This window comes from Pongo abelii, chromosome 20 (genome assembly GCF_028885655.2).
Source record: "Pongo abelii isolate AG06213 chromosome 20, NHGRI_mPonAbe1-v2.0_pri, whole genome shotgun sequence".
In the NCBI taxonomy this organism is placed as follows: domain Eukaryota; kingdom Metazoa; phylum Chordata; class Mammalia; order Primates; family Hominidae; genus Pongo; species Pongo abelii.
In genome coordinates, this window is record NC_072005.2 from 58752373 (window position 1) to 58778736 (window position 26364).

The following is a 26364-nucleotide window of genomic DNA, read 5'->3' on the forward strand; positions in this document are numbered from 1 at the left end:
CAGCCTCTTGAGTAGCTGGGAGTACAGGTCCACACCACAACACCCGGCTAATTTTTGTATTTTTATTAGAGAAGTGGTTTTGCCATGTTGGCCAGGATGGTCTCGATTTTCTTGACCGCATTATCTGCCCACGTTGGTCTCCCAAAATGCTGGGATTACCGGTGAGAGCCACTGTCCGGCATTGCTTTTTTTTTTTTAGATGGAATGTCAGTCTGTTGCCATGGATTGAGTGTTGTGGTGTGATCTTGGTTCACTGCAGCCTCCATCTCCTGGGTTCAAGTGATTCTCCTGCCTCAGCCTCCTGTGTAGCTGGGATTACAGGTGCCTGCCACCATGCCCGTCTAATTTTTATATTTTTAGTAGAGACAGGTTTCCACCACATTGACCAGGCTGGTCTCAAACTCTTGACCTCAAATTTTCTGCCCACCTTGGCCTCCCGAAGCGTTGGTATTACAGGTGTGAACCACCACGCCCGGCCCTGTGTTTCCTTTTTATTTATATAGTTTTTATATTGTCCATAAAATCGAGACTTCCATAGTGACTTATGGGATCTTAAAATCTTTCAAGGAAAAGTACAATAAAATGCAACTACAGGGAAAAAATATTCAAAAATACCTTAACGTGTTTTTGTCAGAACAGTCTTTGATCAAAGAAATACTTATTTTCTCTTTTCTCATTTCCTGTGAAGGTGATAACTCAGTCCTCCATAATGTTTTGTTGAAATGTGTGTTTCATTTTAGGGACGCTTGACTTTCAGGGATGTGGCTATAGAATTCTCATTGGCGGAGTGGAAATACCTGAACCCTGCGCAAAGGGCTTTGTACAGGGAAGTGATGTTGGAGAACTACAGGAACCTGGAGGCTGTGGGTGAGGAAAATGTCCCTGCAGACATGAGGAGTCTGCTCTTGTCTATCTTGGCTCTTCCTGGTTTTGTATTCTCTTTTGTAATTTTGCCCCATACGTGGTTTTTTTGTTTGATTGTTTGATTGTTTGTTGTTTTGAGATGGAGTTTCACTCTTGTTGCCCAGGCTGGAGTGCAATTGTGTATCGGCTCACCATAACCTCCGCCTTCCGGGTTCAAGCGATTCTCTTGCCTCAGCCTCCCAAGTAGCTGGGATTACAGGCATGCGCCACCACACCCAGCTAACTTTGTATTTTTAGTAGAGACGGGGTTTCTCCGTGTTGGTCAGGCTCGTCTCTAACTCCAGACCTCAGGTGATCCACCCACCTCGGCCTCCCAAAGTGCTGGGATTACAGGTGTGAGCCACCATGCCCAGCTCATTCTGGTTTTTGAGGAGCATCACAGAAGCGTCTCTCACTGGCACTGTGACAATGTTCATCCCTTAAACTAATGATCATCTTCTCTAAGCAGCAGTCAGTGGTGTTGAAATTCCTCCCAGCGAGGACATCATTTGGGCTCACAGCCTCATATGTATGAGGCTCTTGACTGAACTCTTGTTCATTTCACATTTTTCACACCAATATGTGTCATTGTTCATTTTTAAGAAGAAAACCTATGTTCAGTTTGTTGTAGAATCAACCCTGTAACAGATATGGTTTCCTTCAATCTTATTGAGGGAGCTTGTGAGGTTGAATGAGGTTTCCATAGTTTAGTTCTACTGTCATTTCCTTCAGACACAGTGGCTTTCAACTTGTTAGTTTCTATGTTTGTTTTTTTTTTGAGTCAGAATCTCACATTTTCCCTGGCTTGAGTGCAGTGGCATGATCTTGGCTCACTGCACCCTCCACCTATTGGGTTCAAGTGACTCTCCTGCCTCAGCCTCTTGAGTGGCTGGGATTACAGGCATGTGTCACCACACCCTAGTAATTTTTGGTAGTTCTATTACAGATGGCAGTTTCACCATGTTGGCCAGGCTTGTTTTGATAGCCTGGCCTGACGTGATTCACTTGCCTTGGATTCCAAAGTGCTGGGATTACAGGCATGAGCCACCACCCCTGGCCCCATCCGAGTTTGTTTCTAAGGCTGAATAATACTCCATTTTATGTGTATACCACATTTTCCTCATGTATTTATCTGTCAATGGATATCTGGGTTGGTTTTTTCTCTTTACTATTATGAACAATACTGCCAGGCTGGGTGCTCTTTACTGTCTCTTTTTATAAATCACTAGTCCTGGCTGGGCGAGCTGGCTCACGCGTGTAATCCCAGCACTTTGGGAGGCTGAGACAGCCTGGGTGACAAAGTGAGACTCTACCTCAAACGGAAAAAAAAAAGGAAAAAAAAGAAAAAAAAAGTTAATACAATACTTTTCTCAATAAATGTCATAAAATTACATATATCCACACAGAACAGACACTTAGTGACTTTTGAAACATTTTTTGTAGTTTTATTTTTTTGAGACGGAGTCTTGCACTCCAGCTTGGAGTGCCGTGGTGCGATCTCAGCTCACTGCAACCTCTGCCTCCTAGGTTGAAGTGATTCTCCTGCCTCAGCCTCGAGTACCTGGGATTAAAGGCACACACCACTATGACTGGATAATTTGTGTGTTTTTAGTAGAGATGGGGTTTCACCATGTTGGCCAGGCTGGTCTCAAACTCCTGACCTTAAGTAATCCACCACTTTTGGCCTCCCAAATTTCTGGGATTGCCGGTGTGAGCCACTGCACCTGGTGGCATTTTGTGACATTAACGAGTGGAGTGTGTCAGTTATATTGCATACCACATACTGAAAAGCCATATGCAAAATTATAAAAATTAATTAATAAAATATTGTAACCCATGATAAAACCAGCAAGCAAATAAGTACATTTATACAGCCTGCAGAATTCTCTTATTCTTATTCTTATAAATAAGTACATTTATACAGCCTGCACAAATCCCTCTTAAGAAAAAAGCCACAACATCTACTTAACCACCAGTACACAATATAAGAACTGAAATACATGTTAAGATCACTACCTTCTGATGTATGAGGTCAAGAAAATACACAGCATTATAAGGAATAAGAATTGACTAACGGCTGGGCACAGCGACTCACACCTGTAATCCCAGCACCTTGGGAGGCCAAGGCAGGTGGAGCATGAGGTCAGGAGTTCGAGAACAGGCTGGCCAACATGGGGAAACCGCACCTCTACTAAGAATACCAAAACATCAGCTGGGCGTGGTGGTGGGTGCCTGTTATCTCAGCTACTTTGGAGGCTGAGGCAAAAGAATCTTTTGAACCCAGGAGGTGGAGGTTGCAGTGAGCCGAGATTGCGCCATTGCACTCCATCCTGGGTGACAGGGCAAGATTCCGTCTCAAAAAAAAAAAAAAAAGAATTGACTAATAGTGTAGAAAAGTGCAGTTATGATGTCACAACTACAGTTATGTTCATATTGGCTAAAAGCCATTATCAGACGTCCTTTTTTTTTGTTTTTGAGATGGAGTTCCACTCTTGTTGCCCAGGCTGCAGTGCAATGGTGCAATACTAGCTCACTGCAACCTAAGCCTCCTGGGTTGAAGAGATTCTCCTGCCTCAGCCTCCTCAGTAGCTGGGATTACAGGCATTCACCACCACACCCGGTAATTATGTATTTTTAGTAGAGATGAGGTTTCTCCATGTTGGTTATGTTGGTCTCGAACTCCCAGCCTCAGGTGATCCACCCACCTCGGCCTCCCAAAGTGCTAAGATTACAGGCAAGAGCCACCGTGCCCAGTCCATTATCAGACTTCTTATTCTCCAATAGGATGTTCCTGCAGATGGGGCCTTTTAGAGAATTTGGTCATGGGTGTTGACTAATTGTGAATAGGACTAAGGCTTTTAATTTGTTTCTTTCTTTTTCTCTCTTTTACTTTCTCTCTCTCTCTCTCTCTCTCTCTCTTTTGTGATGGAGTCTTGCTCTGTCACCCAGGCAGGAGTGCAGTGGTGCAATCTCGGCTCACTGCAACTTTGCCTCCCGGGTTCAAGTGATTCTCCTGCCTCAGCCTCCCAAGTAGCTGGGACTATAGGCATGCACCACCATGCACAGAAAATTTTTATATTATTAGTAGCAACGGGGTTTCACCATGTTGGCCAGGATGGTCTCGATCTTTTGACTTCGTGATCTGCACTGCACAGCCTCCTAAAATGCTGGGATTACAGGCATGAGCCACTGCGCCCCGCCTCTTTATTTATTTTTGATTCAGAGTTTCAGTGTTGTTGCCCAAGCTGGAGAGCAATGGTATGATCTTGGCTCACCATAACCTCTGCCTCCCAGATTCAAGCGAGTCTCCTGCCTCAGCCACCTGAGTAGCTGGGATTACAGGCATGTGCCACCATTCCCGGCTAATTTTGTAGTTTTAGTAGAGACGTGGTTTCTCCGTGTTGGTCAGGCTGGTCTCAAACTCCCGACTTCGTGTGATTTGGCCGTTGTGCCATCTCGGCTCACTGCAACCTCTGCCTCCCAGGTTCAAGTGATTCTTGTGCCTCAGCCTCCTGAGTAACTGTGACTATAGGCACGGGCCAGCACACCTGGCTAATTTTTGTAATCTTTTCTTGTCTTCTCAGTGCTGTAATTGTTTCACAATACAGAATTTCCATTGCTTTCGGTTATCCTTACAGGAGCTTGTTGTGGATTATTTACCAATATAGTATATTGCGTGATTTTTTTTTTTTTTTTAGCATTTATTTGTACACAGTAAATATGGCTTAAATATGAAGAATATATATTTTTCTCTTCATTGATGTGACAGTGGTATGTTTTTTGGAAACTGTGATACACTTTAGGGTCACAGTGGAAAAATACTCCTTACTTTAGGCTTACACATGTTTGTGCCCTGTCAGTGTTTTGTCATGATATAGGAAATAAGCTTTCATAGACTTGATTTGAAGGACATGTAATTGTCCATTATTTATTAAAGAATCTTACTCCTTTTGTGTTCCTAAACTTTGAAGATCATGTTTGGGAAGTTCAAAATAAGTGTTTTTTATTGTGTCATATTTACACACTTCAGTATGATTTACCATCTGTACTTAATTGGAAATGTATTGGTATTTATATTTTGCAGATATCTCTTCCAAATGCATGATGAAGGAGGTCTTGTCAACAGGGCAAGGCAATACAGAAGTGTTCCACACAGGGACATTGCAAAGACATGAAAGTCATCACATTGGAGATTTTTGCTTCCAGGAAATTGAAAAAGATATTCATGACTTTGAGTTTCAGTCACAAAAAGATGAAAGAAATGGCCATGAAGCAGCTATGACAAAAATCAAAGAGTCGACTGGTAGTACAGACCGAGATGATCAAAGGCATGCTGCAAACAAGCCTATTAAAGATCAGCTTGGGTTAAGCTTTCGTTTGCATCTGCCTGAACTCCACATCTTTCAGCATGAAGAGAAAATTGCTAATCAAGTGGAGAAGTCTGTCAACGATGCTTCCTCAATTTCAACATCCCAAAGAATTTCTTGTAGGCCTGAAACACATATTCCTAATAACTATGGGAATAATTTTTTCCATTCATCATTACTCACACAAAAACAGGAAATACACATGAGAGAAAAATCTTTCCAATGTAATGAGACTGGCAAAGCCTTTAATTGTAGCTCATTTGTAATGAAACATCAGATAATCCATTTAGGAGAAAAACAATATAAATTTGATACATGTGGCAAAGTCTTTAATGAGAAGCGATACCTTGCACGCCATCGTAGATGTCACACTGGTGAGAAACCTTACAAGTGTAATGAATGTGGAAAGTCCTTCAGTTACAAGTCATCCCTGACATGCCATCGTAGGTGTCACACTGGTGAGAAACCTTACAAGTGTAATGAATGTGGAAAGTCCTTCACTTACAAGTCATCTCTTACATGCCATCGTAGATGTCACACTGGTGAGAAACCTTACAAGTGTAATGAATGTGGAAAGTCCTTCAGTTACAAGTCATCCCTTAGATGCCATCGTAGACTTCATACTGGAGTAAAACCTTACAAGTGTAATGAGTGTGGCAAGATGTTTGGTCAAAATTCAACCCTTGTAATTCATAAGGCAATTCATACTGGAGAGAAACCTTACAAGTGTAATGAATGTGGCAAGGCTTTTAATCAACAATCACACCTTTCACGTCATCATAGACTTCATAGTGGAGAGAAACCTTACAAGTGTAATGAGTGTGGTAAGGCTTTTATTCATCAATCAAGCCTTGCACGTCATCATAGAATTCATACTGGAGAGAAGTCTTACAAATGTGAAGAATGTGACAAAGTTTTCATTCAGAAATCAAACCTTGAGAGACATAAGATAATTCATACTGGAGAGAAACCTTACAAGTGTAATGAGTGTCACAAGACCTTCAGTCACAGGTCATCTCTTCCATGCCATCGTAGACTTCATAGTGGTGAGAAACCTTACCAGTGTAATGAATGTGGGAAGACTTTTAATGTACAGTCACACCTTTCACGTCATCATAGACTTCATACTGGAGAGAAATCTTACAAATGTAAGGTTTGTGACAAGGCTTTCATGTGCCATTCTTACCTGGCAAACCATACTAGAATTCATAGCAGAGAGAAACATTACAAGTGTAATGACTGTGGTAAGGCTCACAGTCACTTGATTGGTTCATCAGTCAAGCCTTGTACGTCATCATAGACTTCATACTGGAGAGAAATCTTACAAATGTGAAGAATGTGACAAAGTTTTCAGTCAGAAATTAACCCTTGAAAGACATAAGAGAATTCATACTGGAGAGAAACCATACAAATGTAAGGTTTGTGACATAGCTTTCACATGGAATTCACAGTTGGCATGACATAGAAGAATTCACACTGGACAGAAAACGTACAGGTGTAATGAGTGTCACAAGACTTTCACTCACAGGTCATGCCTTCTATGCCATCGTAGACGTCATAGTGGTGAGAAACCTTACAAGTGTAATGAGTGTGGGAAGACTTAATCGACAATCACACCTTTCACGCCATCACAGAATTCATACTGGAGAGAAACCTTACAAATGTGAAGCATGTGATAAAGTTTTCAGTCAGAAATCAACCCTTGAGTCACATAAGAGAAATCATACTGGAGAGAAACCATACAAGTGTCAGGTTTGTGACACAGCTTTCACGTGGAATTCACAGCTGGCAAGACATACAAGAATTCACACTGGAGAGAAAACTTAACAAGTGTAATGAGTGTGGCAAGACCTTCAGTCACAAGTCATCCCTTGTATGGCATCGTAGACTTCATGGTGGAGAGAAATCTTACAAATGTAAGGTTTGTGACAAGGCTTTCGTGTGTCATTCCTATGTGGCAAAACATACTAGAATTCATAGTGGAATGAAACCTTTCAAGTGTAATGAGTGCAGCAAGACCTTCAGTCACAGGTCTTCCCTTGTATGCCATCATAGACTTCATAGTGGTGAGAAACCTTACAAGTGAGAAACCTTACAAGTGTAATGAGTGTGGCAATATCTTCCGTCACTGCTCATCCCTTTTATACCATCGTAGACTTCATACTGGAGAGAAATCTTAACAAATGTATGGTTTGTGACAAGGCTTTCATGCATAATTCACACCTAGTAAGACATACTAGAATTCACACTGCAGAGAAACCTTACAAGTGTAATGAATGTGGGAAGACTTTTAATGAACAATCACACCTGTCATGTCATCATAGAATTCATACTGGAGAGAAACCTTACAAATGTGAAGCATGTGACAAAGTTTTCAGTCACAGATCACACCTTAAAAGACATAGGAGAATTCATACTGGAGAGAAACCTTACAAGTGTAATGAGTGTGGCAAAGACTGTAGTGACCGGTCAACACTACCATCAGGCCATTCATGGTGTAGGGAAACTTGACTAACGTAATGATTATCACAAAGTCTTCAGTAACACTACAATGATTGCAAATCATTGGAGAATCCATAATGGAGAGAGACCTTCCGAGTGTAATAAATGTGGCAAGTTTTTCAGACATCGTTCATACATTGCAGGTCATCGGCGAACTCACACTGGAGAGAAACCTTACAAATGTCATGACTGTGGCAAGGTCTTCAGTCAAGCTTCATCCTATGCAAAACATAGGAGAATTCATGCAGGAGAGAAACTCACAAGTGTGATGATTGTGGCAAAGCCTTTACTTCACATTCACACCTCATTAGACATCAGAGAATCCCTACTGGACAGAAATCTTACAAATGTCATAAGTGTGGTAAGGTCTTCAGCCCGAGATCACTCCTTTCAGAACATCAGAAAATTCATTTTTGAGATAACTGTTCCCAATGCAGTGAGTATAGCAAACCATCAAGCATTAATTGACATTAGAGTCAATCCAGAATTGACTTGAGTTTGTTCTGACTTAACATTGAGTTCAACCCTTAATTGACGTTCAAGTGTTTTAGAGGATTGGGCCAGGTGTAGTGGATCACACCTGTAATCCCGGCACATTGGGAGGCCAAGGCAAGTCAGTCACTTGAGGTCAAGAGTTTGAAACCAGCATGGCCAAGAGATGTGAGCCAGTTTTCCCAGCCTGTTTATTATTTTTTGAGACGGAGTGTTGCTCTTGCTGCCTAGGCTAGAGTGCAATGGTGCGATCTTGGCTCACAGCAACCTCCGCCTCCTGGGTTCAAGCGATTCTCCTAACTCAGCCTTCCTAGTTGCTGGGATTACAGGCATATGCCACCATGCCTGGCTAATTTTTTGTATTTTTAGTAGGGAAAGGGTTTCTCCATATTAGGCTGGTCTTGAACTCCCGGTCTCAGGTGATCCACCCACCTCGGCCTCCCAAAGTAATGAGATTACAGGCATATGCCACCGTGCCCAGCATTGTTTCTTTTTCTTTTCTTTTTTTTTTTTTTTGAGATAGTACTTTTTAAAGAGATAGTACTTTTTAAAAGGTATATACCATAGTGGTTTTTAAAAGGGATATCAGACTGGGTGTGGCAGCTCACGCCTGTAATCCCAGCACTTTGGGAGGCCAAGGCAGGCAGATAACGAAGTCAGGAGATCGAGACCATCCTGGCTAACACCGTGAAACCCCGTCTCTATTAAAAATACAAAAACTTAGCTGGGCATGGTGGTGGGCGCCTGTATTCTCAGCTACTTGGGGGGCTGAGGCAGGAGAATGGTGTGAACCCAGGAGGTGGTGCTTGCGTGGAGCCGAGATCGTGCCACTGCACTCCAGGCTGGGTGACAGAGTGAGAGTCTGTCTCAAAAAAAAAAAAAAAAAGATGTCAAACCCGGGGTATCTCATCCCACAGCACTTGGGAAGACTGAAGTGAGTGGATCATCTAAGATCAGAAGTTCAAGAGCACCCTGGCTAAAATGGTGAAACCCTGTCTCTACTAAAAATAAAAAAGTTAGCTGGGGGTGGGGGTGTGCACCTTTAGTTCTAGCTACTTGGGATGCTGAGGCATTAGAATCGCTTAAACCTGGGAGGTAGAGGTTGCAGTGAATCAAAATCGTGCTACTCTACTGCAGCAAGGGTGGCAGAGTGAATCTTCATCTGAAACAAACAAATGAAAAAAACAGACATCAAAAATGCTTTTGTTCTCATTGTATAATAGACTTCCCTTTTTTTTCCTTCTGGTTCCTCTTCAGTTCTCTACTTATTTTTTCTTTTTTGCAGTTTGAGTTTGAGATATAGCTTAGTTTTTAAAGTTTTATTTCTTAATACATAATGACTTCTGAAAGATGCCTTTGCAGCATTCTATAATCAGCTCACATCATTCGTTTCTGTACTTGTATATTTTCCAGTTATTTTCCGGTTGACCCCAGAATTCGTGAGATTTTTTTCCTACAACAATTTCAAAAGAGTTGCTGTTTGAAATTAGTTGTATCCAGTTCAGATCGAGGTCTGCATGCTTTCTAGTCTTTGTTATTTATTGGAAGGCTCTGGTACCTACTACTTAAGTTTGATTGTTTCAGCGTGTACTTGGTAAAGATGTCAGTGACCTTTTAACTAAACATCAAAATGTAGTTTAACCAGTTAGTCTGATTTCAGTTTTCTTTCGTTATGTCATTTGTTTAAATCTTGAGCTAGGAGCTATTTATTGCGTGTTTTCCTCAAGGCCCTGTGGTCCATTCTGGAAAAATGTTGAAACATGGGCTGGAGTAGCATAGAGCATTGCTCCAAAAGCACCCATGTATTCTTTTCTTTTTTTTTTTGAAATGGAGTGTCGTGGTGCGATCTCAGCTCGCTGCAACTTTTACCTCCTTGGATCAAGTGATGCTCCTGCCTCAGTCTCCTGAGTAGCTGGAATTACAGGCACCCACCAGCACACCCAGCTAGTTTTTGTATTTTCAGTAGATACAGGGTTTCACCATGTTTGTCAGGCTGGTCTCAAACTCCTGACCTCGAGATCCACCCAACTCAGCCTCCCACTGTGATGGGATTACAGGCATGAGCTACCACGTCCAGACTCTATTTTATTTTTTTAGATGGAGTTTTGCTTTTGTTGCTCAGGCTGGACTGCAATGGTGCGATCTGGTGTCACTGCAACGTCTGCCTCCCGGGTTCAAGGGATTCTCCTGCCTCAGCATACCGAGTAGTTGGGATTACAGGTGCCCTCCACCACTCCCAGCTAATTTTTCGCATTGTTAGTAGAGACAGGGTTTTATCATGTGGGCCAGGCTGGTCTCAAACTCCTGACTTCAGATGATCTGCCCACCTCGACCTCCCAAAGTGCTAGGATTACAGGCGTGAGCCATCGTGCCTGACGACTCATGTATTCTTGATTGAAATAATTTGCTTATGTCTCAGTTCTACAGTTGACCTTCTTTCACTGTTTTCAAGGTCAATAGCTGTGTGTTTACACTTCTGCATTTTATAAATGTTACTGTGATTTTCTTGTAAGGGAGAATTAACTGTCAGGAATCAATGTCATCAGAACTTTGCAAAAGAAGTTTCTTTAGCTCAGGTTCATGTAAGATGCTTCTCTAATTTTCTAGGATGTGGGTGGTAAGACCAACCTTTCCCATTAGCCCTTCCAGGCCCCCATGTAAGACTTTAGACACCTTCTCACTCATCTCAGACCTTCTCAGGGTACCTTGGTGAAAATGTCTTCCGATCTGAGCCCCAATGAGCCTCCCTGCAACTTGGCGACTAGGGGCTTGACCAGAAAAGCTTAACCCGAGTGTCCCTGACCCCTGAAATGTTTGGCAAAATCTTTTTTTTTTTTTTTGAGGAGTGCCCAGTTGTAATTAGAATTTTCAGTGGGATGCAGTACCCTAAAAATGAAAAAGAAAAGCAGAAGAATGGAAGAAACAGAGGTGTAGACTCAGACACAGAGACCATCTTTGGGGCCTTTCTCTGTATGAGGATATCACAGTGAAATCTAAAGCAGGTCATGTCAGTCCCTGGCAGGGAACCATCCACCGGCTTCCTGTGTTCCCCAGGACAAAAGTCCAACCCCTCACTGTGGCTCCGCAGCCCTGTGTCCACGGCCCCTTCCACTGTCCTGCCTCCTCCTGGGAGCTTGCCTTCATCCCATGAATCCCTCTGCCCCAGTCATATTTGCTTTTCTCTTTTCCCAAACATGAAAACCCTTCCTGTCTCAGGTCATCATCCCTGCTCTTACTCTATGTACACTGTCTCTTTCTCCTCCTTCAGGTCTAGGCTCAGAGCTCTCTCCCATGCCCTCCCACCGCCGGTCTCAAGCTCCTGAGCTCAAGTGATCTACCCACCTCGACCTCCTAGAGTGCTGGGATGACAGGCATGAGCCACCACACCCAGCCTCTGCATGGGGTTTCATCAAGTCTGGGTCTGTGCCCTGAAGGGGAGCTCATTCCAGCCCAGTTCCCAACTACTGCAGCATGTGTGTGTGGGCGGGGGGGGGGGGGGCTTCTCCAGAAGGGGACCGGGAATTTCTGTGTAGGAGTTTATCATCCATGGTGAGGAGGGCAGCAGAGGGGACTGTATTTGCTCAGGGTGAGGTCTCCTTTGTGTCAGGCCTCTGAGCCCAAGCTAAGCCATCCTATCCCCTGTCACCTGCACGTATACATCCAGATGGCCTGAAGCAACTGAAGATCCACAAAAGAAGTAAAAATACCCTTAAGTGATGACATTCCACCATTGTGATTTATTTCTGCCCCACCTTGACTGATCAATGTATTTTGTAATTTCCCCCACCCTTAAGAAGGTTCTTTGTAATTCTCCCCACCCTTGATAATGGACTTTGTGAGATCCACCCCCTGCCCGCAAAGCATTGCTCCTAACTCCACCACCTATCCCAGAACCTATAAGGACTAATGATAATCCCACCACCCTTTGCTGACTTTGTTTTTGGACTCAGCCCGCCTGCACCCAGGTGAAATAAACAACCTTGTTGCTCACACAAAGCCTGTTTTGTGGTCTCTTCACATGGATGCATGTGGCACTGTATGTGTGGTTGTGCTCCAGGGAGGGGGTGTGTTGATTCTAAGCAATAAACAACATATTTTTAACATTCAGGATTGACTTCTAAAGACTCTTGGTATGTGAGGAAGAAACCCGGAAGAGGAAGAGGAAAGCAAAGAGTCAGGGATGGCTCCTCCTCAGGTGAGATGATATTCTTGGTGAATTGTTCTGTCTCCTTCCTTTCAGAAACTCTGGGCCTTGGAGTTGGGAATCTTCTCTGGGTCTCAAGTGTCCTGCCTGACAGGTTAGCTCACACTCACCCATGCCTTCCTTCAGTCCCTCTCATCTCACTCAGATTCCATCTCTTGTGACCCAGTGACATGAATTTGGGAAGAGGCTGCACTAGGCATGGTCCTGCGAAGGGGTCACACCCAGACATGGATGGAGACAGGGTGAGGGTCCCATGGTATCAGTGCTGTTGGGCAGCAGGGTTTGTTCAGGGGCCACATCTGGATGCACTGTCAGCTCTCTGTGGACCAGGATTACAGCAGCTGCCAATGGAAGTCGTGTATTTGTGTGCACAAAGTACGTGTAAGTTCTAGAAAAGGAAACCAAGAAGAGAAAATCTTTTCTCCCTGATTTTATACTACATTTTTAGGTAATGGAGTGAGTTCGTGTTTCTGACTCCAAAAATCATACTAATTGGAATGGAAAGTTCATACACAGACATGAGTGATACAAGGTGTGTTATTCCATCATTAAGAATAGGAAATCAACCTAAAAGCAGGAGATTCATTAAACCATTCTTAGCACATTAAGCTCATGGAGACTGTGGTGTTACTGTGGAGAGGCTTGTGAAACAGGTGTTTTTGGTAAAAATGGTTACAATTTATTTTTTGAGATGGAGTCTGGCTCTGTCACCCAGGCTGGAGTGCAGTGGCATGATCTCAGTTTACTGCAACCTTTGCCTCCCAGGTTCAAGTGATTCTCCTGCCTCAGCCTCCCGAGTAGCTGGGGTTATACGCATGTGCCACCACGGCCAGCTAATTTTTTTGTATTTTTAGTAGAGATGGGGTTTCACCATGTTGGCCAGGGTGGCCTCAAACTCCTGACCTCAGGTTATCCACCCACCTCAGGCTCCCAGAGAGCTGGGATTACAGACATGAGCCACCGTACTCAGTCCCATCAATTATTATTAAATATATATTTTGATATTTAAACATCACATGATGGATATATTTGTTTTCTGGTAAAACTCCAAGGAAAGCTGCAGCTTAGACCCTTTGACATAAAGCATTTCCTTTCCCTGTCACGTCCTCTACCTTCCTTCCAACCTCACTGGGGAGCCGCTACTGTCAGTTCTGTGTCAAGTGTCAGAATAAGTCTCGTACACCTGTATTTCTGCATCATTATGAGACTTTAAAAATAATTCTGTAGTAAATTAAAGAAATAAAATGTTTTATAATTATGTTTTTACTTTAGGATTGTGGCTACCTGTGAAGGTTTGTTACATAGGTAAACTCATGCCATTGGGGTTTCTTGTAAAGATTATGTTATCACTGCGGTATCAAGCCCAGTACTCAGTAGTTTTTTTTCTTTGTTTTTTATTTTTTTGACACTGAGTTTTGCTCTTTTTTTTTTCTGGCTGGAGTATGATGGCATGAACTCAGCTCACTGCAACCTCCGCCTCCCGGATTCAAGCAACTCCCCTGCCTCAGCTTCCTGAATACTGGGATTACAAGCACATGCCACCATACCTGGCTAATTTTTGTATTTTTAGTAGAGACAGGGTTTCACCATGTTGGCTAAGCTGATCTTGAATTCCTGACCTCAGGTGATCCAACCTCCTTGGCCGGGCAAAGTGCAGGAATTACAGGTGTGAGCCACTGTGCCCAGCCCCCAATAGCTATTTTTTCTACTCTTCTCCTTCCTCTTACTCTCCACCCTCAAGTAGACTCCAGTGTCTGTTGTTTTCTTCTTTGTGTTTCAGTAAATATTTTAGTTTGATATTTAATTTTTCTAGTTGTGAATTTATATGTTGTCATATTAGTAAACAAGGCTAGCTTGCTCTTTGACATCTGCGTTGGAAATTGGCTGAATGACAACATGTGGGTCCTTTGCCATTTTTCTCCTGACCTCATGATCCGACCGCCTTGGCCTCCCAAAGTGCTGGGATTACAGGCATGAGCCACAGTGCCCGGCCTTCAGTTTTCATCTATTTGATTTTATTTTGAGACAATGTCTCGCTCTTTTGCTTAGGGTGGAGGGCAGTGGCGTGATCTTACCTCACTGCAACCTGCTTCAGGCTCAAGCCATCCCCCAACCTCAGCCTGCCGAGTAGATGGGACCACAGGTGCGTACCACCATGGCTGGTTATTTTTTTTCATTTTTATTTTTTTTGAGATGGAGTCTCATTCTTTAGCCAACCTGGAGTGCTTTGGTGTGATCTGGTCTCACTGCAACCTCTGCCTCCCGGGTTAAAGTGATTCTCTTACCTCAGGCTCCTGAGTGTGTGGGACTACAGGTGAGTGCTGTCAGGCCTCTGAGCCTAAGCTAAGCCATCATATCCCCTGTGACCTGCATGTACACATCCAGATGGCCAGTTCCTGTAACTGACGACATTCCACCACAAAAGAAGTGAAAATGGCCTGTTCCTGCCTTAACTGATGACATTATCTTGTGAAATCCCTTCTCCTGGCTCATCCTGGCTCAAAAGCTCCCCCACTGAGCACCTTGTGACCCCCATACCTGCCCGCCAGAGAACAACCCCCTTTGACTGTAATTTTCCTTTACCTACCCAAATCCTATAAAATGGCCCCATCCCTATCTCCCTTTGCTGACTATCTTTTAAAACTCAGCCTGCCTGCACCCAGTTGAAATAAACAGCCTTGTTGCTCACAGAAAGCCTGTTTGGTGGTCTCTTTACATGGACGCGCATGAAAAGTGCCACCACTCCCGGATAATTTTTTGGTATTTTCGGTAGAGACGGCATTTCACCTTGTTAGCTAGGATGGTCTGGATTTCCTAAGTTCGTGATCTGCCCAACTCGGCCTTTCAAAGTGCTGGGAGTACAGGCCTGAGCCACCTGGCCTGGCTTTTTTTTTTTTTTTTTTTTTTTTTGAGACAAAGTCTCTGTTGCCCAGGCTGGAGTTCAGTGGCATGATCTCAGATCACTGCAACCTCTGCCTCCCAGGTTCAAGCGATTCTCCTGTTTCAGCCTCCTGAGTAGCTGGGATTATAGTCAAGTGTCACCACCCCCAACTAATTTTTTTGGTATTTTTAGTAGAGATGGGGATTCACCATTTTGGCCAGGCTGTTATTGAACTCCTGACCTCAGGTAATCTGCCTGCTTCAGTCTCACAGAATGCTGAGATTACAGGCACGAGCCACCGTGCCCAGCCCCACCAATTATTATTAAATATATATTGTGATATTTAAACATCACATGATGTATGTATTTGTTTTGTGGTAACGCTCCAAGCAAAGCTGCAGCTTAGGCCCTTGACCATAGAGCATCTTCTTTCCCTGTCATGTCCTCCACCCTCCTTCCAACCTCACTAGGGAGCTGCTACCGTCAGTTCTGTGCCAGGTGTCAGAGCAAGTCTCATACACAGGTATTTCTGCATCATTACGAGACTGGAAAATATTCTGCAGTAAGTTAAAAAAATGTTTTTGTTTTCTTTTTTTTTTTGAGACAGACACTCATTCTATCGCCAGGGCTGAAGTTCTGTGACATGATCACTGCAGCCTGTGCCTCCCAGGTTCAAGCATTTTCCTGTCTCAGACTCCTGAGTAGCTGAGATTACAGGAGCCTGCCACCACAACTGGCTAATTTTTGTATTTTTAGTAGAGATGGGATTTCAACATCTTGGCCAGGCTGGTCTTGAACTCCTGTCCTCATGATTCACCCGCCTCGACCTCCCAAAGTGATGGGATTACAGGCGTGAGCCACCCTGCTTGGCTAATTTTTTTTTATATTTATGTTTTTACTTTAGGTTCGGGGCTACATGTGAAGCTTTGTTACATTGGTAAAGTTGTATCATCGGGGTTTTTTGTACAGATTATTTCATCACTCTGGTATTAAGCCCAGTACCAAATAGTCATTATTTATTTATTTTTTTGAGACTGAGTTTTGCTCTTGTTGCTCAGGCTCAAGTATAATGACATGATCTCAGTGCACTGTAACCTCTGCCTCCCAGGTTCAAGCAATTCTCCTGCCTCAGCCTCCTGAGTAGCTGGGATTACAGGTGCCTGCTGCCACACCTGGCTAATTTGTATTTTTTACTAGAGATGGGGTTTCACTGTGTTGACCTGGCTGGTCTTGAACTCCTGACCTCAGTTGATCCACCCCCTTCCCCCCGGTCTCTCAAATTGCTGGGATTACAGGTATGAACCACCGGCCCAGCCCCCAATTGTTATTTTTTCTGCTCCTCTCCTTCCTCCCACCCTCCACCCTGAAGTAGATCCCAGCGTCTGTTGTTTTCTTCTTTGTGTTCCAGTACCTATTTTACTTTGATATTTAATCCTATTGGTTGTCAAAATTTACATGTTGTCACGTTAGCAAACATGGCTGTCTTGCTCTTTGAAATCTGCATTGGAAATTGGCTGAATGACAATGTGTGGGTCCTTTCCGATGTTTCTCTGTATGAAGAGTCGTATAGTGGCTGCCTCTGTGCATGCCTGCATTACTACAGATATCTGTAGATTCCTCCAGATCAGGCAGTTGAAAGGGTGATTACTGTTTGTAGGATGGGGCATTTCCATTTTCTTAGATCTGACAAGATTTCCCCCGCCCTGAACTGCCAAAGTATCCTTTTCCAGCAAGATGAGATTCCTCTTCAGTGAAACAAAACTTGCTACTTTTCATATTTTTAAAAACTTTATATATGTGTATACACATCCCCACACACGTGCACACACATATACATACAAATACATATATACATACACATATGTATATATTTTGAAAATCTTTTATATTTTGAAAATCTGGGACAAATGACAACCCTTTGTATTAACATCTAGTTTTTTGTGAGTCTGTGTAGGTTTTATTATTTTGTGGACATATATATATAAAATGGATTTTTGTACTTTGAGTAATTTTGTTTTCGTGTATTTTATATTATTTTGAGATGGGGTCTTGCTTTGTTGCCCAGGCTGGTGTGCAGTGGTGCAATCATAGCTCACTGCAACCTCCACCCTCAGGATCAAGCCATCCTCCCACCTCAGCCTCCCAAATAGCTGGGAGCACAGGTGCCTGGCATCATGCCCGGCTAATTTTTATTTTTTTTGCGATGGAATTTTAGTTTCCCAGGTTGGAGAGCAGTTGCGTGATCAGGGATTACTGCAACCTCTGCCTCCAGGGATCAAGTGATTCTCCTGCCTCAGCCTCCTGCGTAGCTGGGATTACAGCCATGTGCCACTGTGCCTGGCCGATCTTTTACTGTGGTCGTTGTCATCCTTGAAGAGCTCACTCATGCTCTGGCTGACCTAGATACTGAATATCACTTGGCCATTTTTTTTTTTTTTTTGAGAGAGTCTCGCTATGTTGCCCAGGCTGTAGTGCAGTGGTGCGAACTTCACTCACTGCAAGCTCCACCTCTCAGCAGAGCCAAAACGTGGGGCTGTGCTGGTCTCGCCCCGTCTGAGTGGACCTCAGCCCTGGCTTCACATTAGAGTGCAGAGCATTTTGCAAATAGAGCCTTTGTGCTGCTTTAGCAGGGATTCTTATTTTGATGGGATGGAACCCACCCACAGTAATACCTGCAGTGGTGCAGGTGCTTGTCGTCTGTGCGCAGCATTGAGCATGGAAGCTCTGTGTCCTCCATTTCTGAGGGCTGAGCTCAGCCTGTGATCCACAGAGAGGTGAGGGGCTGTCCTCCAGATCGGCATTGATGAGGGATGAGTGTGTGTCCCGAAGGGGAGATCAGTCCAGCCCAGCTCCCCGCTGCTGCCTTGTGTGTGGGGGCTTCTCCAGGAGGGGAGTGAGATCTGAAGACTGGGGTCAAACATACACTTGTAGGTCTTCCTGTGGAACTTCCTTATCTCTGCATGATCTCTGGTGCAGTGGGCATTGGAGGACTTCTTTCTACAGGGTGACGTCTCCCCTGTTCATGTGTTTTTGCCCCAGGATGGGAGTGAGTCATTTCTAACAGGAAGTTTCATTTTTTTCCACATACAGGATTGATTTCTAAAGACTCATGTTATGTGAGGAAGCAGCTCAGAAGAGGAAAGGAAAGGAGCCAGGCATGGCTCTTCCTCAGGTGAAATGATATTCCACTGTGGATTAATCTGTCTCTTTCTTTTCTGAAATGCCAGGTATTGTAGTAGCCGGTCTTTTCTGAGTCAAGCATTTTTGCCTGACACGGTCGCTTGCACTCACCCATGCCTGCCCTCAGTTCCTCTCAGCTGCTCTGAGATTCCATCTCCTGTGACCCAATGACATGAACTTGGGAAGAGGCTCCACTGGGCATGGTCCTAGGAAGGGCTCACCCAGACATGGATAAACATGGGGTGTGGGCCCGTTGATGTCAGTGCTGCTGGGTAGCCTGGATTGTTCAGGGGCCACATCTGGATGTCAGCTCTTTGTGAACCAGATCAGATAAACTACATATGAAATACATATGATAATGTGCACAGATATCTGGTAAATTCTGGAAAAGGAGACTAATAAGGAGAGGTATTTTGTATCTGATTTGGTAATGCATTTGAAGCCACACTAGTAGATCAAGATGTCTCTGTCTCCAAACTTTTTTTTTTTTTCTTAAGAGACAGGATGTTGGTCCAGGTGTGGTGGCTTATGTCTGTAATACCAGCACTTTGGGAATCCAAAGCAGGTAGATGACTTGAGGTCAGGAGTTTGAGACCAGCCTGGCTAACATGGTGAAACACCATCTCTACTAAAAATACAAAAATTAGCTGGGTGTGGTGGCGCATGCCTGTAATCTCAGCTACTCAAGAGGCTGAGGCAGGAGAATCACTTGAACCCGGGAGGTGGAGGTTACCGTATGCCAAAATTGTGCCACTGCACCCCAGCCAGGGAGATAGAGTGACATTCTGTCTCAAAGGAAAAAAGAGAGACAGAGAAGGTGTCACTGTGTGGCTTAGTTCTGGAGTACAATGGCACAATTCAGAGTTTACAGCAGCATCAAACTCCTGGGCTCAACTAATCCCTACTTTAGCCTCCCAAAGAGCCTGAATGATAGGCGTGGGTCACTGTATGTATGTATGTATTTATTTATTTATTTAAAGATGGAGTCTTGCTCAGTCCCCAAAGCTGGAGTGCAGTGGCACGATCTCGGCTCACTGCAACCTCTGCCTCCCCGTTTCAAGCAATTCTTCTGCCTCAGCCTCCCGAGTTGCTGGGACTACAGGCATGCACCACCACATCCAGCTAATATTTGTATTTTTAGTTGAGATGGGGTTCCATCATGTTGGTTAGGCTGTTCTCAAACTCCTGACCTTGTGATCTGCCTGTCTCAGACTGCCTAAGTGCTGGGATTAAAGGCGTGTGCCACCATGTCCGGCCTTATTTTTTATATTGTATTTTTATTTTGTTGTCATGGCTGGAGTGCAGTGGTGCAATCATAGCTCGCTATAGCCTTGATATACTGGCCTCCAGTGATCCTCCCCTCTTGGCCTCCCAAATTGCTGGCATTCCAGATGGGAGACAGTCAGCCCAGCTGGAGTCTGCACTTTTTAGAGATGGAGTCTCGCTCCATTGCCCAGGTTGGATTGCGGTGGTGGGATCTCAGCTCCCTGGCCCTCTGCCTTCCGGCTTTAAGCAATTCTTTTGCCTCTGCCTCCCAAGTATCTGGGATTGCGGGCATATGATGCCATGCCTGGCTAATTTTTTTGTATTTTTAGTAGAGATCTGGTTTCACCATATTGGTCAGGCTGGTCGAACACCTGACCTTGTGATTCATCCACCTCGGCCTCCCAAAGTGCTGGGATTACAGGCGTGAGCCACTGCACCTGGCCTGCTCTGATCTCATTTCTACAGCTGCCTCTTTTTCAGTGTTTTAAACACTTGTAGCTATGTGTTCACAACTGTGTATATTTTGAACATATTTCTTTGATTTTCTGGGAGTGAGTAATTACATGTCTGGCACTGATGTCATCAGAACCTTAGATTGTGAAAGAAGTTGCTTTTGCTCAGGTATATAAAAGACAGTCCTGGAACTTTGATTTTTTCTTGTTTCTTTGTGAGATAGAGTGTCACCCTGTCACCCAGGGTGGAATGCAGTGGCACAATCTGGGATCACTGCAACCTCTGCCTCCCATGTGCAAGTGATCTTCTTGCATCAGCCTCCCAAGTAGCTTGGACCACAGAGGTGTGCCACGACACCCAGCTAAATTTTGTATTTTTGGTAGAGATGGGGTTTCACCATGTTGCCCAGGATGGTCTCAAACTTCTGGGCTCAAATGACCTGCCTGCCTTAACTTCCCAAAGTGCTGGGATTACCGGGCTGAGCCACCACTCCCAGCTCATCTTGGAATTTTCTAGAGGAGGAAAACCAAGGCAGCCTATTGGCCCTTCCAGGACATCTCATGGGAATCAGCCACACCTCCTTTCTGCTCACCTCAGAGCTTCTCAGAATAACTTGGTGAAATGTCTCCCGTTGTGAGCCTCAGGGAGTCCACCTGTAACATAGAGGTGAGGAATAAGACTGGAAAAGCTCAGTCAGAGTGACACTGACCGCTGAAATCACTGACAAAATACAGTGTGTGGCTTTTCTTCTTGAGAGTAAAGTGCTCAGTTTGTTTGTTTGTTTGTTTTTGAGACTGAGTCTCACTCTGTCACCCAGGCTGGAGTGCAGTGGTGCAATCTCGGCTCACTGCAACCTCCACCTCCTGGGTTCAAGTGATTCTCCTGCCTCAGCCTCTCGAGTAGCTGGGATCAGAGTTGGCTTTCAATATTCTTTTTGTTTGTGGGAGGAAAATGTTCGAAGACCATGTCCCTATGGATCTGTGCCCCCAGGACCTATCTGACCTCATCTCCTACCTGTGTCCTCCTTCCTTCCACTGCTCCACCCACACGGGCCACTTTCCTCTTCCTGGGGCTGAGATTGTTCCTGTCTCAGGGCCTTTGCTTGAGCCATCCCTCCACCTAGGACTCTCTGTCCCCTCAGCCAGCCCCCCATTTGACATTGCAGCTGTGAACCCAGGACTTCTCAGACAGATCTCTGTTAATTTAGAAAGTTTATTTTGCCAAGGTTGAGGACACACCCATGGCACAGCCTCAGGAAGTCCTGCCGACATGTGCGCAAGGTGGATGGGGCACAGCTTAATTTTATACATTTTTAGGGAGACATGAGACATCAATCAATACATGTTAAGATGAACATTGGTTTGGTCTGGGAAGGCGGGACAACTTTAAACAAAGCCAGGGAGACTTGAAGCAGGGAGGGGGCTTCCAGGTCACAGATAAGTGAGGCACAAATGGTTGTGATCTTTGAGGGTTTTTTTTTTTCTTTTGAGATGAAGTCTTGCTCTGTGGCTCACGCTGGCGTGCAGTGGAAGGATCTTGGCTCACTCCAACCTCTGCCTCCTGCATTCAAGTGATTCTCCTGCCTCAGCTTCCCAAGTAGCTGGGACTACAGGTGCACACCACTACAGTCAGATAATCTTTGCATTTTTAGTAGAGATGTTGTTTCACCATGTTGGCCGGGCTGGTCTCGATCCCTTCATCCCAAGTGATCTGCCTGTCTTGGCCTCCCAAAGTGCTGGGATTACAGTCCTGAGCCACTGTGCTGGGTCCTTCTTTTGAGTTTCTGATTAGCATTGCCAAAGGAGACACTCAGATACACATGTATGTCAGGGAGCAGAGCGGTGACTTTGAATAGAAGGCGAGTCTGGTTTCCTAAGCAGTTCCTAGCTTGACTTTTCCCTTTTGCTTAAGTGATTTGGGGGCCCCAAATTTATTTTCCTTTCACACAGCCCAACCCTCACACCACCTCTGGTCTATCTTGCCTGTTCTGTGTGATTGCTTTTGTGCCTTTGTCATCCACTGTCTGGATCCTAGTGAGAATAAGGCCCCAAGGGGAGGGCAGAGCCAAAACATGGGGCTGTGCTGGGCTCGCCCCCTCTGAGTGGAGCTCAACCCTGGCTTCACATTAGAGTGCAGAGCATTTTGCAAATAGAGCCTTTGTGCTGCTTTAGTGGGGATTCTTATTTTGATGGGATGGAACCCACCCACAGTAATACCTGCAGTGGTGCAGGTGCTTGTCATCTGTACGCAGCATTGAGCATCGAAGCTCTGTGTCCTCCATTTCTGAGGGCTGAGCTCAGCGTGTGATCCACAGAGAGGTGAGGGGCTGTCCTCTGGATGGGGTTTGATGAGGGATGGGTCTGTGCCGTGAAGGGGAGATCAGTCCAGCCCAGCTCCCCACTGCTGCCTAGTGTGTGGGGGCTTTTCTACGAGAGCAGTGAGAACTGAAGACTAGGGTCAAATATACACTTATAGGTCTTCCTGTGGTAGTTTCTTATCTCTGCATGATTGCTGGTGCAGTGGGCAGCAGAGGACGGTCTTTCTACAGGGTGAGGTCTCCCCTGTCTGTTTTTGCCCCAGGAAGGGAGTGAGTCATTTCTAACATGAAATCTCATCTTTTTTTTTTTTTTTTTTTTAATGGGGAAAAGAAAGATCAGAATGTTACTGTGTCTTTGTAGAAAAGGGAGACAAACTCCATTTTGATCTGTATTAAGAAAAATTGTTCTGCTTTGAGATGCTGTTAATCTGTAACTTTAGCTCCAACCCAACCCTGTGCTCACAGAAACATGTGCTGTATTGAATCAAGGTTTAATGGATTTAGGGCTGTGCAGGATGTGCCTTGTTAACACTATGTTTGCAGGCAGTATGCTTGGTAAAAGTCATGGCCATTCTCCATTCTCGGTTAACCAAGGACACAAGGCACTGCAGAAAGCTACAGGGACCTCTGCCCTAGAAAGCCTGGGTATTGTCCAAGGTTTCTACCCACTGAGACAGCCTGAGATATGGCCTTGTGGAAAAGGAAAGACCTTATATCCCCCAGCCTGACACCCTTGAAGGGTCCGTGCTGAGGAGGAGTAGTGAAAGAGGGAGGCCTCTTTGCAGTTGAGATAAGAGGAAGGCTTCTGTCTCCTGCTCATCCTGGGAATGGAATGTCTTGGTGTAAAGCTGACCATTGGTTCTATTCTGAGATAGGAGAAAACCACCCTATGGCTGGAGGTGAGATATTCTGGCATCAATACTGCTCTGTGACTCTTTGCTACACTGAAATGTTTGTGTAAAGGGAAACATAAATCTGGCCTACGTGCACATCCATGAAGGGTGCCAGCCCCTCCACACCTGTGCGTATTTCTCATCAGGTGGGACGAGAGACTGAGAAAAGAAATAAGACACAGAGACAAAGTATAGAGAAAGAACAGTGGGCCCAGGGGACCGGCTCAGCATACGGAGGACCCACATTGGCACCAGTCTCTGAGTTCCCTCAGTGTTTATTGATCATTATTTTTACTATTTTAGTGAGGGGAGTGTAGCAGGGCAACAGGTGGGGAGAGGTCAGCAGGAAAACATGTGAACAAAGGAATCTGTATCATGAATAAGTTCAAGGAAAAGTACTGTGCCTGAATGTGCACATAGGCTAGATTTATGTTTCTCTTTACCCAAACAACACAATGTAGGAAAGAGTAACAGAGCAGTATTGCCTCCAGCATATCTCGCCTCCACCCACTGGGCGGTTTTCTCCTATCTCAGAATAGAACCAATGGGAATGGTCAGCTTTACAGGGAGACATTCCATTCCCAGGGACGAGCAGGAGATAGATGCCTTCCTCTTATCTCAACTGCAAAGAGGCCTGCCTCTTTTACTACTCCTTCTCAGCACAGACCATTTACTGGTGTCTGGCTGGGGGATGGTAAGGCCTTTCCTTTCCCATGAGGCCATATATCAGGTTGTCTCAGTGGGGACAAACCTTGCACAATACCCAGGCTTTCTTGAGCAGAGGTCCCTGCAGCTTTCTGCAGTGCATTGTGTCCCTGGTTAATTAAGATTGGAGAATGGTGATGACTTTTACCAAGCATACTGCCTGCAAACATATTGTTAACAAGGCACATCCTGGCCGAGCATGGTGATTCATGCCTGTAATCCCAGCTCTTTGGGAGGCCAAGGCAGGCAGATCACAATGTCAGGAGTTTGAGACCAGTCTGACCAACATGGTGAAACCCCGTTTCTACTAAAAATACAAAAATTAGCTGGGCGTGGTGGTGGGTGCCTGTAATTCCAGCTACTCATGAGTCTGAGGCAGGAGAATCGCTTGAACCTGGGTGGCAGAGACTGCAGTGAGCCGAGATCATGCCACTGCACTACAGCCTCTGTAACAAAATGATACTCCCCCTCAGAAAAAACAAAACAAAAAACAAAACAAGGCACATCCTGCACAGCCCTAAATCCATTAAACTTTGATTCATTACAGCACATGTTTCTGTAGCACAGGGTTGGGGCTATAGTTAAAGGTTAACAGCATCTCAAAACAGAAACAATTTTCCTTAGTACAGATCAAAATGGAGTTTCTTATGTCTTCCTTTTCTACATAGACACAGTAACAATCTGATCTCTCTTTCTTTTCACCACAATCCAGGCACAGTATATTTTCTTAAACTTATTAATGATACAGATGCCTTTGCTTATATGTTTCACTGCTGACATTCTCCTCACCATCACCCTGTTGCCCTGCCGCACTCCCCTTGTGAAGATAGTAAAAATAGTGATCAATAAATACTGAGGGAACTCAGAGACCAGCGCCAGTGCAGGTCCTCGCATGCTAAGTGTGCTGGTCCCCTGGGCCCACTGTTTTTTCCTCTATAGTTTGTCTCTCTGTCTTATTTCTTTTCTCAGTCCCTCATCTCCACCTGACGACAAATATCCGCAGGTGTGGAGGGGCAGGCCCCCTTCATTTTTCACATACAGGGTTGATTTCTAAAGACTCGTGTTACATGAGGAAGCAGCTCAGAATGTTGTAAGAGAGCGAGTTAGAGAAACACCATACTTAGAGATGAATTCAGGGGTCCTTTATTAGCTGGCGACCAAGAGACAGCTTCACGCTCAAAATTCTCTCAGCCCTGAAGAAGGGGCTAGATTTTCTTTTATACCTTGGTCTAAGAAGGGGAGGGGATAGCCTAGCTGAAGCAATTTTACAGAAGCAGAATAGGCAAAAAGTAAAAAATTAATGGTTACAGAGATAGTTACAGAAAAATAAACAGTTCCAGGCGCAGGGGCTTGAACTATCACTAAGAGATAAATGCAGCGGCTTTTAGGTACCTTCCACCAAGCACATTCCCAGGGGCTGCTGGTACAGCCTGCCTGAATATCTTATCAGCAGGTGCATTCCTGGATGTGCTTGGAGTCAGCTTGTGCTATTTATTCCCTTAAGGGGGATAAAGGGCGCTGCAAGTGAAGAAGCTAAAATGGAGTCTGTCTGGCTCTCTCTCTAGGAGAGTCACTTAGGTTAAAACAAGGTAGGGTAGCCTGGCACGGTGGCTCACGCCTATAATCCCAGCACTTTGGGAGTCCGAGGTGGGTGGAACACGAGGTCAGGAGATCGACACCATCCTGGCTAACACAGTGAAACCACATCTCTACTAAAAAATATGTAAAAAATTAGCCAGGCGTGGTGGCGGGCGCTTGTAGTCCCAGCTACTTGAGAGGCTGAGGCAGGAGAATGGCGTGAACCCAGGAGACAGAGCTTGCAGTGAGCGGAGATCGCACCACTGCACTCCAGCCTGGGTGACAGAGAGAGACTCCATCTCAAAAACAAACAAAGAACAAACAAACAAACAAAGTAGGGTATCACAAGAAGAGGAAAGAAAAGGAGCCAGGGCTGGCTCTTCCTCAGGTGAAGTGAGATTCCTCGGTGGATTAATCTCTCTCCTTTCTGAAATGCCAGGTATTGTAGTAGCCAGTCTTTGTCTGAGTCTGAAGTGTCCTGCCTGACAGGCTCACTCGCACTCACCCATGCCTTTTCTCAGCTCCTCTCATCTGCTCTGAGATTCCATCTCCTGTGACCCAGTGACAAGAACTTCTTAAGAAGCTCCACTGGGCATGGTCCTGGGAGGGGCTTACACCCAGAC

The 26364-nt window shown here is 44.8% G+C and overlaps 2 protein-coding genes across 3 annotated transcripts in view; both read left to right on the plus strand.

Moving 5' to 3' along the window:
* The window catches only part of ZNF578 (zinc finger protein 578), a 49101-nt gene extending 41207 nt beyond the window's left edge, over window positions 1-7894 (plus strand). Inside the window, 8 exon segments of the mRNA XM_063720249.1 lie at window positions 741-867; window positions 4988-6539; window positions 6541-6870; window positions 6872-7094; window positions 7096-7352; window positions 7354-7447; window positions 7449-7747; window positions 7749-7894. Coding sequence (XP_063576319.1) covers window positions 741-867; window positions 4988-6539; window positions 6541-6870; window positions 6872-7094; window positions 7096-7352; window positions 7354-7447; window positions 7449-7747; window positions 7749-7785 — 2919 coding nt within the window. The 3' untranslated portion in view covers window positions 7786-7894.
* Window positions 7895-8060: 166 nt separating this feature from the next.
* Window positions 8061-26364, plus strand: part of ZNF808 (zinc finger protein 808) — a 60814-nt gene continuing 42510 nt past the window's right edge. The window contains exon 1 of one of the 2 annotated variants that reach the window (XM_054541123.2): window positions 8061-8133. The gene's annotated coding sequence lies outside the window, so the exon portion shown is untranslated. Of the gene's footprint in view, window positions 8209-26364 lie in introns of both variants that reach the window. The other variant, XM_054541120.2, reaches the window with a different exon arrangement.